The sequence below is a fragment of the Ostrinia nubilalis genome, chromosome 4, assembly GCF_963855985.1.
Source record: "Ostrinia nubilalis chromosome 4, ilOstNubi1.1, whole genome shotgun sequence".
In the NCBI taxonomy this organism is placed as follows: Eukaryota; Metazoa; Arthropoda; class Insecta; order Lepidoptera; family Crambidae; genus Ostrinia; species Ostrinia nubilalis.
Window position 1 is genome coordinate 66,229 of NC_087091.1, and position 18,231 is coordinate 84,459.

Sequence of the window (18,231 nt, forward strand, 5' to 3'; positions counted from 1 at the left end):
GTGGTGATTGTGGTATGCCACTAGAATCAAGGAAACTCCAAAAAAGGGCCAAAACAGTAGGTATATTGTAGCTCAAAAACATTAACACGAGAGTACAAAAAGCAACTTCAAAATTTCAATCTAAAACAATATTAAAAAAAAGTAAAAAACCATAAACAGTTATCAAAAAGGATTGCTGGCCAAACTGCCAGCAACATTAGGTATTCGGAGTGTGGCCTCCATTTTTATCTATAGCTTCATGGTCTCGGTATAAGTACTATACCACAGACTAGAGAGGACTATACTCTATGGTCTGCTGTCTGACGTTTGTTCTCTGATGACAGTTCTTTCTTGTTAAAATTTGTGTCCAACATGGTGAGTTTCGCGAATATTTGCCTTGAAATCCATTAAAATCTGAGAGTCAAATTAACTTTTTTAAACATTTGGTCCATATTCGTAAAGTTAGTGCTTGTTATAATTCGAGTTCTAGTTAATTTTCGTCCGTAACATATTTGAGCTTGATTAAAAACAGTTCGCGGGCGAGTGATCTATTTGTTGATGTCCCATTTTATACTTAGTTTGTAGCATTTATTTATTTATTTTAATTTTACTATCAAAAGCAATGCTTCTCAGTGACCGCATAGATCAATCACGGAAAATATTTATCTTAAAGTTTGAGGTTAAGCCCGGCTCTATGATGTTTGCCTGCAGGCTCGAGGACCTAAGAAGCATTTGAAGCGTTTGAACGCTCCCAAAGCATGGATGTTGGATAAGCTGGGCGGCGTGTACGCGCCGCGGCCGTCCACGGGCCCGCACAAGCTGCGCGAGTGCCTGCCGCTGGTCATCTTCCTGCGCAACCGCCTCAAGTACGCGCTCACCGGTAACGAGGTGCTCAAGATCGTCAAGCAGCGCCTCATCAAAGTGGACGGCAAAGTGCGGACAGACCCGACGTACCCTGCGGGCTTTATGGGTGAGCATTTAGTATTCATCTTATAATAATAAAAAAACAGTCATGTACCTTAACTATTCGCACCACAGTGACCAAAAAAGTACCTAAGCACAGAAATCTAAAACAATCATAACTGGAAAACTCAAAAATCGCAGAACATACATGGTGATGCTCTACATCTAGGCTTTAACTTAACACTACTTTTTGGGCAAGCTTTGTATATATGTCACCGGAAAATAACAAGACTCGTAAGTTGATCAATTTTCTAGGTAGTTGATCAACTCTCGGAAAATAATAAACGGCATTTGAAATGTACTATTTAACGTATGTATTTTAGTAAGTTGATTAATTTACGGCGTCTTGCCGTTAAATCATCCGACAAAGGCAAGGTGCAAGTTGATTGGTTAAAAGACTCACGTGCTCTTATACCGCTCCCCGCCACCCGGCCGCCGCCATTACCGGTTTAAACGTAAACAAATATATCTAGTCCGTACTTGTTTTCCTTTATTTACAGTAGCAAAATTAGCAATTGTTGTTTTGTTTGGTAATAATTCTCATTATAATGCGTGATTCTATTTATGATGAGTGAAATGGAGTCTGTAGTGAGTAGAAATAAACGAACAATCAGTGAGCAATACTAGTTTTGTCGATCGAGAACACTTTGATGCAGAGTTACAAAAGTACTACAGTGGGCTAAGTACAGTTTATTTTCTGTACTTAGCCCACTGATTGTACTGACTGATTAAACTGATTATAATACTTATTATGAATATAACTTACAATCATAAAACTCTGAGCTCCAATATGTTTTTTTAGACATTTTTCATTTACTTAACCTAATATAGCATAGACGAACTTGAATATCCCTATCTCTAAAATATAAATATTAAAACAAAATATCTAAGTGTTTGTAACTCTATGAATAAACACTTGCTAAATGCTTATAATTAATGCTGTCGACCAATCAGAGAAAAGTGTATTAAGTGACGGATAATAGTGTACCGTCAAATAGTACTCTGGGCAACGATTGGCCCATTTGTGGATGATTTTACTTGAAGCAATATAGTAAATTATTAAATTACGGCTAGGCACCGTAAGTTGACCAACTAGCTAAAATTCAATGCGTTAAATAGTACATTTCAACTGCCGTTTATTATTTTCCGAGAGTTGATCAACTACCTAGAAAATTGATCAACTTACGAGTCTTGTTATTTTCCGGTGACATATAGATTAAATCTTAATATTTTAATCATATTATAAAAATATTTTACAAGCTTTTATTTAATTTCACCTGTTCTATTGACAGTGAAAAAACCCTGTCGAGCTTGGGCTCATTTTAACAAATCGATGGGTGCCTGGAACAAAGCCGCAATAGCCATAGCAGCAGTTTTCCGATTAAGTGATTTTAGTAAACTGCGGGTCCCTATACACCTTTTGAATTTTTTTCAGAATTTTATCTTTGAAACTGCCTGATTTACCAAAAGCACTATGGATATTGAATCGTTATTCCCATTCACCATTTAAAATTTGTTGACCGGAATAATCGTGCCATATACAATGTTAAAACTTTTATTTAAATCTTCTACAAGCAAACGGCTATTACTGTATCCTTCAGATCAGCGCCCGAGGCTGCAATACACTATTGCTGTTTGATTAATTGCACACTTTTTACCGGAATAAAACCACAATGGACTCTTACGGAACCGACTTTCAATGTATGAAGCGGCAATATGTATTTCTACCTTTTTTAAAGTATATTCTAAGCACTATAACCTTATGCACATTCTATGTTACTCCAGAAAAAATAACGCATCGTTTGATATACAAACCGTTTTGATACGCCTCGTAGTTTAGAATTATTCAAAATTGACACTAAATCTCTTCTCCTGTAAAATTGTGTTTTGTCGATTGCGGCTTTGTTCCAGGCACCCATCGAAATCACCATGTAGGTTTAGAGGTTATAATATTGTTAAATATTATTATTTTCAATTTCAGATGTTGTTTCTATTGAAAAAACAAATGAACTTTTCCGTCTTATCTATGATGTCAAGGGCAGATTTACCATCCACAGGATTACTCCAGAGGAAGCAAAGGTATGCTTTATTTTTCATAAAAAAAAATACTTTGTTTAGTCACAGTGATTCTTTAACCACAGAATAATAATATTGTCAATTAGAATCATTACGATTTTTAGTTGTTTAATGCAGATTATAGAGCTAAGAAATCTTTAATATAATTATGTACATTTGTTCTACGACAAAAATTGAAGGAAAGGTAAGCTGCCCCCTCCTGGCAATCTCTCACTGCCACTCTCTACACACACACTGTATATTAATTCTTCCTTATAAATAAGTAATAACTAATTATTTTTATACCTTTTATTGCATGTTCTTTATTTTACACAACATGAAAAAATGCTAGTACTAAAACGACAAAAATAATTGTATGCAAGTAGTGTTGCCGAACTATACAGGATGACTGGAACTGAACCCGCCATAGCTAATACGCGTATAGAGGAGGTCATTTGCTAATTTATTGAACCTTACTTTCTATGACTAAATTTTTATAGTTTAGGAGATACGTCAATTTTTTACTTTTTTCCGATTTTTCCGAAATTTGACCTAAAAACTGCTTATTTTTTTTATATCATTGGAAAGAAGAGAAGCTAGAGATATTTTAAGGATTATTGGCAATCCGTTATCACCATTAATTTTTTTTTAATCGATTTCGAAGTAGATTTTTTTGTCGTGGTTTGTACTTTTGTTAGACTTTGGCGGCTCGTAACTAGCTATTCAAACATTATCTGGATCAGAAATTTATTTTATTAGAATAAAGACATGGGTCATTGTCAAATTTTGCGCAGGTAAATGTAACTTAAAATCATATTTTTTTCAAAATAAATATATGCTTAGATATTACTTTTTTCTATGTCCGTGTCCGTTAAAACAACTGTATTATTATCTATTACAGTTTGCCGCGATGTTTAACCAATAATTTAAGATTTATTCCAGATTTAATGGATCAGGGTGAAAAAAAATACAACTTTGTTACCGTTACGTTTTACCTTTTATTATGAAATTAAACAAGTCAGTCGCAAATATTTTGGGACTAATATTAAACAGCATTATATCTTTTACATATATTTAGAATCATAACAGTCTTTTTTTAAGTTTAACAATCATCAATCTAAACTCTTAAACAACTCTGTTACTTCTTGAATATTAAAATACCTTAAATTCTACTTAAGTCCTCCAAATATCTATTTATCAGCAGCTAACTGGAACATAATACTGTAAAAATATGTAATAAATTAACGCATCGCGATATTTGCTATATTATATTGACTAGCTTTTCTTTAAAATCTTACTATGTTCTTTAATCTTTGGGACAGAAAAGTAACAGAGTTGTAACACAGTAACATAGTTGTTATTTTTATTGAATATTATGTAATAATTTGCACTTATTGAGCTTGAGATCCAAATCACTTCATCAAAACATTAACTTATGACTGTAATTCATCAATCAAGAGCTTACTTTCTTATAGATTCCTTATCTTTATAGTAATAAAAATTAGATTTTCTTGGAAGAGTAGCTGAAAATTTGAAATAACTTATTTCTCAAGTTTAACTAAGGGATTATCAAATTGGTAATATACTCTTTTACCTTTGCAGACTTTTTTAGGTTCTGGAACAACGGCAAGCAAATTATCAAAAGCCTCATAGGATAAATCACTTAATTAATTTGAATTTTGTTGCATTATCGTCGATTGCCTTAAAAACATTATTTTAACGTCTTTTTCTTGATTATTTCTACGGCGTTCTCGGGTATCGTCGCTGCTTCTCAGCAGGCGTTAGAGGCATTTTAATAACGTAAATATCCTGTAACAATGAGTTTTTGGGGTTATTAATATTTATTATTTCGATTTATTTGTATAAAACAAAGTTACCCATTGCTTGAACTTTTTAAATTGCAACTGATTAAAAAAAAGTAATTTAAACATAATATTTTAGCAAAATTAAAGAATAATATAATGGCATAAGCAACTCTGTTACTTTCTAAACAACTCTGTTACCACACGCTAGTAACAGAGTTGCAGCAACAGAGTGGTAAATTTTACATTCCATCATACACCAGTCAAAAAATAAAGCGTGTAGCAAAATATTTCGTTCACATTTAACACATTTACCCCTTAGACAATATACTGAACGTAAACTAATGAAAAAACATTCATTTACTTACGTGAATAGGTAGGTAACAAAGTGGATGCGCAATAAAAACACGCAGCACGTTCAACACCTTGCGGTCGACTGCCGAGCGACTTACCCCTCCTCCCGATCTAACGAACTCCCACGACGAATGCAGACATCCCACCCAAGATTAAACAATATCCAAAATACCGCCATTTCCATTTTGAGTCGTGAATTAGTTAGTAACATAGTGGTCCAGGTGGTTCCAGATAGTACGTGGGACAAAGTTTAGAAAATTATTTAAAAAGTACATTTTATACTGACTGATTTTAAAACATATTTTATTGAATATTTATAATAATCTGTTTACGATGATAATTTATTTTAAGAAGGTTACTATAGTAGAAAATGCAATTATTTGATGTTTATTGTAACGGAATGCTACATGGGACAGGTACAATTTGTAAGGAAAACCTTTCTGTTACCAATAATGACCACTCTGTTACTTTAAAAAAAATTAAAAATATTGAATCTTGAGTCGTTATTCCAATAATGGATGTTCGCTAATGCGATGTATTTTGTATTTAATACATAATTCGTAAAGGATTTTGACATTATCACTAACAAAAAAATAAAAAATGTTGAGGGACACGTTTACCTGCGCAAAATTTGACAATGACCCACATATTCGATATTAATATCAAATAAAAAAAACTATTGAAATCACGCGAGAAAAAATATTGAAGCAGTTTTTAGGTCAAATTTCGGAAAAATTGAAAAAAGTATAAAAATTGACATAATTATCTCCTAAACTATAAAACTTTAGCTATAGAAATTACGGTTCAATAATTAGCAAATGACCTCCTCTATACACGCGTATAGAGGAGGTCATTTGCTAATTATTGAACCGTAATTTGTAATACGCATTAGCTATGGGTTCAGTTCCAGTCACCCTGTATATTGATGGTAAAACTATCGATATTTTTCATCTGTTAAAGCGTTATCTATCGATAGGCCAAAACAAGGCAATACTATTGCAATACTATCGATACTATTGATAGTATTGCTGCTCGCGAAGAATAAACTATAGATTATATCGATACTAATGTTGCTAGTAAATAAAAAAACTATTGATAGTATCGATATTATCGTTATTATTTAAGACTATCGATAGTCTGTAAATTTGCAATAGTATTGGGTATGTTTGTTTATATTCATTTTTACAATATTTCAAATGTTTCGCTTGACTTACCAACTAAACATATATTTTATTTTTTTTTCCTTTTTATATTTGCAATCGACTTAGGTCATAATCAGATGTTTTGTCTTGCTTTTTTGTTTGTGTTCATGAGGAGGGGTATTCCAGTAAATTCTCTCCCTCGGTTTTTACTAATTCACGTAGCAATCTAGTCCAGCCTTCCAATATTCAGTCCAAGCCACTAGCATCTTTGGTCCAACTGTAATATTTGCCATCTTTTCAGTCTTGTGGTGGTCTTGTGGGTTTGTTCCACAATTTCTCTAGCAAGTTGGTTTGTGTGATGTTTTAGCCTTTCCTTATATTTGGTACAGTATTTGCTCACCTCCTCCCTGACTAACTAAACATATAACAATAATAATCTCACTTCTATTTAAAACTACCTGCATTAGTTAAGTACGGCAAATAAAATGTACCTATTGCCAATTTTGGAAACATATAATTAAATGTTATTAATATATGAAATAATTCAAGTATTCCAATAACCCTATTGTTGTGCTTATTAATTACTATTATACCCAAATATTGTAAACGATATACATAGATGACCCACGCTGAACTGTCCCACCAAACTTAATGACAGGGGGGCGCTACCATCGTTCAACTATATGGTTTCCAACATGGCAAAAATCGGAACCAGCGATCCAGTATTGACGGTGGCGCCCCACTGTATGTCACGGATAGGACAGTTCAGTAATTTGGAACTATACTATTGTAAATTGCCAAACTATCGATAGTCTAGAACAATCGATAGTATCGATAGCTTTTTATTCAAAAGCGACAATACTATCGATACCATCGATAGTTTATTCTTCACGAGCAACAATACTATCGATAGCACATATTCAATAGTATTGCCTCGTTTTGAGCTATTGATAGTATCGACAGTATCGATACTATCGATAGTTTGGCTATCGATAGACTATCGATCGGCAACACTATATGCAAGGTTAAAATAATTTCGAAAGCTCTTAGCACAAACGGAAAAAAATTAATGATGGGAGAACTCGTAAAAAATAAAACTCGATTTAACCCGAGTTAAAATCCACATAACTCGGGTTGAACTCGAGTTAAGTAACTCGAGTTAACTGGGTGGACAAGTGAATGTTTTTTATTTATTTTTACCAGTTTAATCCCTTAGCTTCGCATTAATACTTAGTTAAAAAAATTAGACCTGAATTTTCCACTATCTGAATGGCTACAAATCTTTTACTATCAAATTAATTAAAGCGTTAATACCAGAAATTTAGCGTTATTTTTTTTGGCACAGTGACGGGTTTGAGTGTGCCTTAACCTTTTTTGAGGAGGCTCAACATCCAATGTGGTTGTCAATACAAGTAACTGCGATGAATCAGTCGAAGTACTCATATTAGGTACTTTCATTGTTGATAATGAACTCTGACTTTCCTCGATGGCAACATTAGGATGCTTTTTTTAATGTGGTTTAATAATGTGGTCGTATTTCCACTATATTTGAATGAATCTGAACACTGTTTACACGCAACGCGTCCACTCTCCGGCGATTCGAATACGTCCCAAACTAAAGATTTTCTTTTAGGACCCGGCATTTTTCAAAAACAGAACATAAAACACAAAAATCTACAACAATAACCGGCAGTTTCTGTCGGTTCCATACAGTTTACGAACTCGAGTCAGAGAGAATTCAACTCGAGTGGGCTCGAGTTACGCCCAACTCGAGTTAACTCGAGTTAGGTACTCGAGTTGACCATCACTAAAAAAAATGAATAAATTCCATACGCGATACAAGCTTTCGAAATTATTTGAACCTTGCATACAATAGGGATGATGACTGGGTAATTAAATCGAAATTTTATTTAGTCCATCAGACAGATAACAAAAAAATTTTGGAAATATTTTAGAATTTTTTTCATAATGTAATAAATACAGAATTATATTGAGTTGAAATGTCGCGTGACGTCACTTTTGAGTAAAAAATCTACTCAAACGTGACGTAACGCGCCATTTCAACTCGATGTAGCACTGTTTTTTTTTAATTATTTAATTAAGAAAGAAAATAAAAAATATGAGTAATATTTTCTAATTATTTGTCTGTCGTTTTAGTACTAGCATTTTTTTGTGTTAAGTGTAAAATAATGTTCCTTACAGAATACAGGTTAACCTAAAAAGACCTTAATCGTCAGCCCACCTTAAAAACATGACAGAATACAACTGGCGGTCTAAGAAACTATTATGTATCTGGAAATGGAATTTTACCTTCTATCATCAGCTCCTCAATATAATAACTTAAGAAAAAACATGAAAAACGATATGTGCCTATAAAATTTCAGGGTTGCCCTCGATTTCCCTAGGATCCCATCATCAGACCCTGACTTGGTGACAATGGGACCACCTAGGGAGTATAGGGTTATCAAACAAAAAAAAATACAAAAAAAACATGCACTCGAATTGAGAACCTCCTCTTTTTTTATGTCGGTTAAAAATAAATGAGTAAAGGACAATGCTCACGAAGTATGGAAAAAAACCCAGGCCCGGCGCAAATGAAATCCATTTTGTATTTTCCAGTATAAGTTGTGCAAAGTGAAGCGCGTGGCGACGGGCCCCAAGAACGTGCCCTACCTCGTGACGCACGACGGCCGCACGCTGCGCTACCCCGACCCGCTCATCAAGGTCAACGACTCCGTGCAGCTGGACATCGCCTCCTCGAAGATCATGGACTTCATCAAGTTTGAATCAGGTGACTTTTCTGACTACTGTCAATTTTTATTATTGTTTGTCTGATAGTGGAAAATTTAAATCCACTCGGCCATAATTTTCTACGTAAATTCCATTTTGGAAATACCTAATTAATTTCTGTCAACTAACCAAACTATTAAAACCAGCGCTATAGTCCGATTTTTAATTCGGCGGAATTCTGACAGCTGTAATTTTTTGACAATTTAGATTAAGAAAACTTTTTTGCTTTGAATTATTAATAATAAATATGAAATAATGTTACATCAAGTACAACTTACAAGAATGAATTATTGTTTGTTTTGTGAATTCAATGTACACTAATTATTATTATGTACATTTTAGAGATTAAATAGAAAAAAACGTGTTTTTAACACAGTAAAACAACATAATTATCATAAACGAAAATATGTATTGATCATCATTATCATCATCATAATCAACTTGGATTAGAAAATTGGCATCTTGTTGTTGGCTATTTGGCATCTTGTTGTTGGCTATTTTATGAAGCGAAGATTTTACTAACAAAAGAATTTTCATAAAAAAGGTTTCTAACCTATGGATTATTGGCCGGGGAGTCCAGTAGTAGAAAAATAATGTCACAAATTTTTTTGTAACTTCAAAACTATGATTAAAACTCAAATAACCATTTAGATTAATGATCAGTAGAATTTTAAGTCTTAGTTTTTAATTTGTGAAAATGCTCTCCATTCTTAGTGGGAATGTTTCAATGTTGGTAACACTTCTGTCAAAATTCCGTGGAATTAAAAATCAGACTATAGATCGTTTATAATGTCTAAATCGTACTAAAGTAAGGCGATTAAGGGCCAGTTTCCCATATTCATTCCTTGTCCAAATCCGGATTGCAACTGTCAAAGAACAGACATTTTGTATGAACTCCGTCCCCAGAACTGTAGCACTTTAAATACCTACCTTATATGATAGTACATGCTAATACTATAATTTTATTATATGACAGCTCAAGTCTGATATGTCTCAGTAAAAAGTTATGTCAAAAAATAAAAAAATCATAATGAACCCTAGAAAATACACATTAAATCACTTTTGACCAATTTAAAATGGTATATCAGGAGAGCTCGACACTGGGCCAAATCGACTCCTGCGACAACTCGACCCCTGTGACAACTCAAACCCTGCGACAACTCGATTTTTTTCAACTTATCTATACTTTTGACTTACTTCAAATGGTTCCACGACTGCTGGACCCTACGACAGTTCGACCCCGATGACAACTGGACCCTTGCGACAACAGTTTGAGTAGGTCAAAAGTAATTTAATCGAGTTGTCGCAGGTTTTGAGATGTCGTAGGGTTAAACTGTCGTAGGGTCCAGCAGTTTTGAAACCATTTAAAGTAAGTCAAAAGTGTTGTGTTGAAAAAATCAAGTTGTCGCAGGGGTCGAGTTGTCTCGGGCTCAAGCTGTCGTGATACCCTTTGATTGAAGTTGGTCAAAAGTGATTTACCTAGTATGTATGTATTTTTTCAGAGTTGATTATGAATTTTTATTTTTGATATAACTTTTTTCTGAGACATGTCACACTTGAGCTGTCTTACAATAAAATTATAGTACCTATTAGCATGGTCTATCATACAGGGTGGAAACGATAAGTGATCTCACCCGATTATTTCTAAACTATACAAGATATCGAAAAACTGGTTACTGATCCTGAAAGTGCTTCACGAGCTCTTTCAAACGGTGCTAATAATAGGTTTCAGAATATACTGGAACTATCCGAAAATTCAGTGTTTTCAGCTTCCATACATTTGGTAAAGTTACATAATTTTAAAAACTTCACAAGATATCGTAAAACTGGTTACTGATCCTAAAAGTGCTTCACGAGCTCTATCCAACGGTATCAATATCAAGTTACAGAATAAACTGGATCTATCCTAAAATTCAATGTTTCCGTCTTCCATACATTTAGTACTATCACAGTCATGGCACTCATCTCTTGATAATTTTATAGCAAGTAAAGCCTGAAACTTATGTTTTTCACTAATAATTTTAAATAAGATGCAAGTTACGAGTTTATTTAACCGACTTTTTAAGTTTATTAACTAACAAAAAATAAATTACACTTCTAATAATGTGTCGTCGGCATACATTTAGTATGGAAGCTGGAAATATTGAATTTTGGGATAGTTCCAGTTTATTCTGTAACCTATTATTGGTACCGTTTGAAAGAGCTTGTGGAACACTTTCAGGATCAGTAACCAGTTTTTCGATATCTTGTATAGTTTAGAAATAATCGAGTGAGATCACTTATCGTTTCCACCCTGTATAAGGTAGGTATTAAAGTGCTACAGTTCTGGGGACGTTTTGTCCCATTGTTCTTTGTATCTGTTTTCGATTAAATCTCCATAATTTTTGATGCATTTACACTTTAAGGTCTCTACCCACTACACTGTATCATACCATGACCGTGTTAGCAACGTGTCAGGCACGAAAAGGAACACGATACGCTCTACTATGCCCACTGAACGGATCGACGGCGTTCTGTGTAACATTTGTTGACGCTCCGTGCATGGCACGCGACGGTGTTGGTCGGTGACGGAACGGTCTACTGGGAACAGTGTCATACTTTTCAATACAAATAATATTTATTTGCCTTACACGTTCGTAGCACAGTCATGGTATGATACGGTGTAGTGGGTAGAGACCTTTAATATTGTAATAATTTAATAGTCTTAAAATTAATATGAAAAAGTATTTAATTTTAACAAAAACACCAATAAACCTGCACTAAAAAGTAGAAAATAATAATTACATACGTTATTTATTTAGACAAAAATGTATACCTTTACGACTTAAACTTATGATTTAAACATTATCAGAGTGTAAATGCATCGAAAATTGTGTATATTTAATCTAAAACTGCATTAGATTTGACAGATGAAACTTGAAATCCGTATTTGGACAAGGATTGAATATGGGAAACGGGAGTAAATCAACTGCCTATATATTTCAGTAACCCTGAACGATTTAAATAAAAAAAAAAGATTATTGAATAAACTCTTTATTTACAAAACGTATAAATTTACAACAATTTAGTGGAAGGTGTATTCCTGTCATGTATTATATTTGTGTCTGGGCAGGCAACCTGTGCATGATCACGGGCGGCAGGAACTTGGGGCGCGTGGGCACCATCGTGTCGCGCGAGCGCCACCCCGGCTCCTTCGACATCGTGCACATCCGCGACTCCACCGGACACACCTTCGCCACCAGGTCTGTCGCAACAAAACACAAAAGTTAATGATAAGCTTAACATTAGACCATTAGTTTTGATATTCAAGGATTTGTCACACTGGATGCGGTCTGCGGTCAGGTTGAAGTGAATGTCGTCCACGTACGGTGCGGGCTGCGTTCACTTTGACCTGACCGCAGAACTCATCACGTGTGACAAATCCTGTTAGTTAAAACCATCTGGATAAAAAAACAATTTTTAGAAATCTTTGAATACAGTTTTATTTCTTTTCAAAAATAATATCTACAGTATTAAGAGTACTTTCCCCTTCAGGTGGCATTACAAAATTCCACCCTGTTTAGTTTCCAACATGGCAAAAATCGGAATCAGCGATCCGGTATTGACGGTGGCGCCCCGCTGTCAATGTCACGGGTAGGACAGTTCCGTATATTGGGTCTATACTCAAATTACCTACATAGGGTAAACCACCCAATTATTGGCACTTTAAGCAGCTACTTCACAAAAACGGTAAAATTTACATGTAAAAATATGTTTTATCAAAGATAAAAACATTTATATTGGTCTTTTAATCTTTGCAGAATATTATAAAGTACTTAGGGTAAACCACCCAATCATTGGCACTGTACCAATTTATTGGCATGCTTCAGTTTTTTAAGAAAATTAAGATTCTTTGTAGCCAAACCTTATATTTTTTAGTAGAAATTGAAGAGTAATATCATCTATTACTCAACTGGCTACACACGTTTATTATTTTTTCAAACATCGCGGTGCTTCAACCATTTGTTTGACAAACCGGGACCTGCGCGAAAAAAACAATCGAAATATTAGTTTTTTACTAAGGTAAGAGCTATCATAATCTTTTAAAAAAATGCAAATCTGTTTTGTTGTTCTTATACATAATCATTTTGTCTTATTATTGAATATATTAACTGCCTTTTTAAAACATTATATTATAATTTAACCGCCAACTTTTAGTTATTTGTAGTGTGCCAACATTTGGTATGCGTAAAATCTGTTTATCCATTTTATTGGCACACATGCCAATAAAAGGGTATTTAAAATAATTTGAGTTTATTAAAAATTATACCTTGTTTGTCTCAAAATTGAGTTAAAATTGCATTTAAAATATTTTCAAACATTTTGGATATATCAATCCAAATGTTGGCCCACTGCCAATTATATAAAATCCATTTATTGGCACGGGTGTCAAACATTGGTTAAAAAGGTGCCAATAAAAAATATTATCCTTTTAGCCACTTTTAAAGCCTTTCAAAGTCTTATTCCACTAATCCCCGTTGACAATCCCTGTCAACGGGATTAGTGAACTTTTTGTTCATTAATCCCCGTTAACGCCAATGGCGTTTATAATGGGGATTAATGAACTAAAAATTTTATTTTTCTTTATTCAGAAAACTACGTTAAAAAATAAAATACTAATGTAAGAATCAGGTACCTTCTATTTATTATTGGATAACAACTCACTTATTATTTTTACTATTAAATTAAATTTAAGACTGATTACAATACTAAAAAAAATTAACACTTACCTGATAACCAAAAGCACTATGGATATTGAATAATTATTCCCCATTCATTATTTAAAAGAAGATGGAAAGTATTACATACAAATTTGGCCCAAAATGTAACAAGATAAAAATGGTGTAAATTAATAGTTTTGTAATCAGGCTTAAATTTAATTTAATTCGATTATAAAAATAATCAATAAGTGAGTTGTTATCCAATAATAAATAGAAGGTACATGATTCTTACATTAGTATTTTATTTTTTAACGTAGTTTTCTGAATAAAGAAAAATAAAATTTTTAGTTCATTAATCCCCATTATAAGCTCCATTGACGTTAGCGGGGATTAATGAATAAAAAGTTCACTAATCCCTGTTGACGGGGATTAGTGGAATAAGCCTGTGAAAGGCTTTGAAAGTGGTGCCACGGTCTACTATAATTCGGATTGAAACATCCTGATCATCGCTCTAAGACCGGTCCGTTCACAGTTTTAACTGACGAGAAAGAACAGCTTTTTGTTGACTGGATAAAATAAAAATCAGTAGCAAAAAGGATTTCCGAAGAGAAAAGAAGATTTGATAAAAGTGGTTATGGAAAGTTTAAAACCATATTTAAATATAAGCGTTTGAACTGATATGGTATACTATGTTCCTATACAAAAAAAAATGTTACTTTTCCTTAAACAAAGGATTTTATTTTGTTTATTTCTATCATGAATCTCTTTAAAACCTCTACATAAGACCTAGCAGCTATTTTTCAGTCTTGCGAGAACAGTGCCAATAATAGGTAATTATCACTGCCAATAAAAGGTTTGGCTATGCCAACAACTGGTATTTTGAGGTATTTTTTTAAAAGGTACACTATATTGAATAAATGATTTAATTTATTAATGATAAGTACTTTATAATATTCTGTAAAGATTAAAAGACCAATATAAATGTTTTTATCTTTGATAAAACATATTTTTACATGTAAATTTTATGGGTTTTGTGAAGTAGCTGCTTAAAGTGCCAATAATTGGGTGGTTTACCCTATCATTAATAAATTAAATCATTTATTCAATATAGTGTACCTTTTAAAAAATTACCTTAAAATACCAGTTGTTGGCATAGCCAAACCTTTTATTGGCAGTGATAATTACCTATTATTGGCACTGTTCTCGCAAGACTGAAAAATAGCTGCTAGGTCTTATGTAGAGGTTTTAAAGAGATTCATAATAGAAATAAACAAAATAAATCCTTTATTAAAAGAAAAGTAACATTTTTTTTGTATAGGAACATACCATACCAGTTCAAACGCTTATATTTAAATATGGTTTTAAACTTTCCATAACCACTTTTATCAAATCTTCTTTTCTCTTCGGAAATCCTGTTTTGCTACTGATTTTTATTTTATCCAGTCAACAAAAAGCTGTTCTTCCTCGTCAGTTAAAACTGTGAACGGACCGGTCTTAGAGCGATGATCAGGATGTTTCAATCTGAATTGTATAGTAGACCGTGGCACCACTTTCAAAGCCTTTAACAGGCTTATTCTACTAATCCCTGTCAACGGGGATTAGTGAACTTTTTATTCATTAATCCCCGCTAACGTCAATGGAGCTTATAATGGAGATTAATGAACTAAAAAGTTCATTAATCCCCATTACTTTATTTTATTTTTCTTTATTCAGAAAACTACGTTAAAAAATAAAATACTAATGTAAGAATCATGTACCTTCTATTTATTATTGGATAACAACTCACTTATTGATTATTTTTATAATCAAATTTAATTAAATTTAAGCCTGATTACAAAGCTATTAATTTACACCATTTTTATCTTGTTACATTTTGGGCCAAATTTGCATGTAATCGTTTCCATCTTCTTTTAAATGATGAATGAGGAATAACGATTCAATATCCATAGTGCTTTTGGTTAATCAGGTAAGTGTTAATTTTTTTTTAAGTATTGTAATCAGTCTTAAATTTAATTTGATAATAAAAATAATAAGTGAGTTCTTATCCAATAATAAATAGAAGGTACCTGATTCTTACATTAGTATTTTATTTTTAACGTACTGGGGATTAATTAACTTTTTAGTTCATTAATCCCCATTATAAACTCCATTGGCGTTAACGGGGATTAATGAACAAAAAGTTCACTAATCCCGTTGACGGGGATTGTCAACGGGGATTAGTGGAATAAGACTTTGAAAGGCTTTGAAAGTGACTAAAAAGATAATATTTTTTATTGGCACCTTTTTAACCAATGTTTGACACCCGTGCCAATAAATGGATTTTATATAATTGGCAGTGGGCCAACATTTGGATTGGTGTATCCAAAACGTTAGAAAATATTTTAAATGCAATTTAAACTCAATTTTGAGACAAACAAGGTATAATTTTTAATAAACTCAAATTATTTTAAATACCCTTTTATTGGCATGTGTGCCAATAAAATGGATAAATAGATTTTACGCATACCAATTGTTGGCATACTACAAAAAATTAAAAGTTGGCGGTTAAATTATAAAATAATGTTTTAAAAAGGCAGTTAATATATTCAATAATAAGACAAAATGATTATGTATAAGAATAACAAAATAGATTTGCATTTTTTTAAAAGATTATGATAGCTCTTACCTTAGTAAAAAACGAATATTTCGATTGTTTTATTCGCACAGGTCCCGGTTTGTCAAACAAATGGTTGAAGCGCCGCGATGTTTGAAAAAATTAAAAACGTGTGTAGCCAGTTGAGTAATAAATGATATTACTCTTCAATTTCTACCAAAAAATATAAGGTTTGGCTACAAAGAATCTTAATTTTCTTAAAAAACTGGAGCATGCCAATAAATTGGTAGAGTGCCAATGATTGGGTGGTTTACCCTATGCCATTAGCTGAGCCAAGCTTGTCATCCTGCTCACTCAAGAACAGGGTGAGCAGGACGTCAAGCGTGGCTCGCGAGCGCATGCGTCCGGCGTGACACTGCTATTGTTGCCAACGTTTATTCATTTTGGTTGTTGCAGACTGAACAACGTGTTCATCATCGGCAAGGGCACGAAGGCGTACATCTCGCTGCCGCGCGGCAAGGGCGTGCGCCTCACCATCGCGGAGGAGCGCGACAAGCGCATCGCGGCCAAGGTGGCCGGCCAGTAGATATAAGTCGACCAATAAAACATCAAAAAACATCAAAACCCTACCGATGTCTTTTATTCATTCTTCGTCTCCGATGGCGCATCCACACATGCCGGGCGGCACGGCCGGCGGCCAGGACGGCACACTGAAAGGCAAAGGCATTTTGAAAGCCGGCGGCATGTGTGGACACGCCATAACATTTAAGCGGCCACATAGGCTCTGTCACTGATAAATGTGAAAACATTATCCCCCTGGGCCACACACGTCGCGTTCAACGTGCGTGTTTTTACACTACCATTATTTTTATTCTGATAATTTTCGTTTAAGCCCATGCACTACGAACAACTCTCCCGCCTCAGTAATGCTAAAATGTTTATAACTTTGGGACACTATAGTTACAAAATGTCTTTAAATATGCATTATGTATGTCTAGTCGTTTTATTATTTGTAGTTTTTGTTTTAATAAACGTTTTACGATTTTTCCTACCAACATGACCAACTATTATCGACCGAGGTCCTCTAAATTTAAAGGTTCATAGAGATTGGAACATTCAATGAAAACAATAAAATTGCCTTGCGATATCAATCATTATTTCTAATTAAGAACCTAGGTGATGGTTAAGGATGAATCACAAAATTACTACCTAAATCGTAGAACATACATAGGGGTGATTTACACCTTGATGCTAGAAATTTAAATATCAGCTTTGAACGTTAACTCCCTGGCCACCCTGTATAATATGGCTGGTATAAGATGGGCAGACCATGAAGTGTCGGCATACTAAGATTGTCCGGGCACATCACGACTGATCCTGAAAGTGCTTCACGAGCTCTTTCAAATGGTACCAAATAAATAGGTTACAGAATAAACTAACTTATGTTATGCATAAAAAAAACTCCGAAAATTAAAGGTTTCCAGTTTCCATACTAAATGTATGCCAGCCACACAATATTAGAAGCACTGCAGACCCACGATACCCCTGGCGATACCCCTGGTGGTATCGTGGGTCTCGTTAAAGAACTACACTTCAGACCCACGATACCCCTGGGAGTAAAGTTGACAAACGAGGACCGGCGCGGGCGCGGCGCGCGGGGAGGGGGGCACATCGCGCGCACAGTGTTGTGGAATACCTCTATCAATTCTAAATTGATTTCATTGAACATGCAATAAAATGTATATCGTTAAAAATAAAATAACAACAATTCATACCTACATACAACGAATAAAATTAATTAATAGCACTTATAAAATAACTTTTTGACTTTAATTATTTATTTTTGTCCTGAT

The 18,231-nt window shown here is 33.8% G+C and overlaps 1 protein-coding gene across 1 annotated transcript; it reads left to right on the forward strand.

Moving 5' to 3' along the window:
• Window positions 1-270: 270 nt before the first annotated feature.
• On the forward strand, window positions 271-17,007 carry LOC135088436 (small ribosomal subunit protein eS4). The gene is made up of 6 exons (XM_063983250.1): window positions 271-354; window positions 691-949; window positions 2,924-3,021; window positions 8,915-9,086; window positions 12,198-12,327; window positions 16,835-17,007. The coding sequence occupies exons 1-6, from the start codon at window positions 352-354 to the stop codon at window positions 16,962-16,964; spliced, it is 792 nt and encodes a 263-aa protein (XP_063839320.1). The 5' UTR covers window positions 271-351; the 3' UTR covers window positions 16,965-17,007.
• Window positions 17,008-18,231: the final 1,224 nt, after the last annotated feature.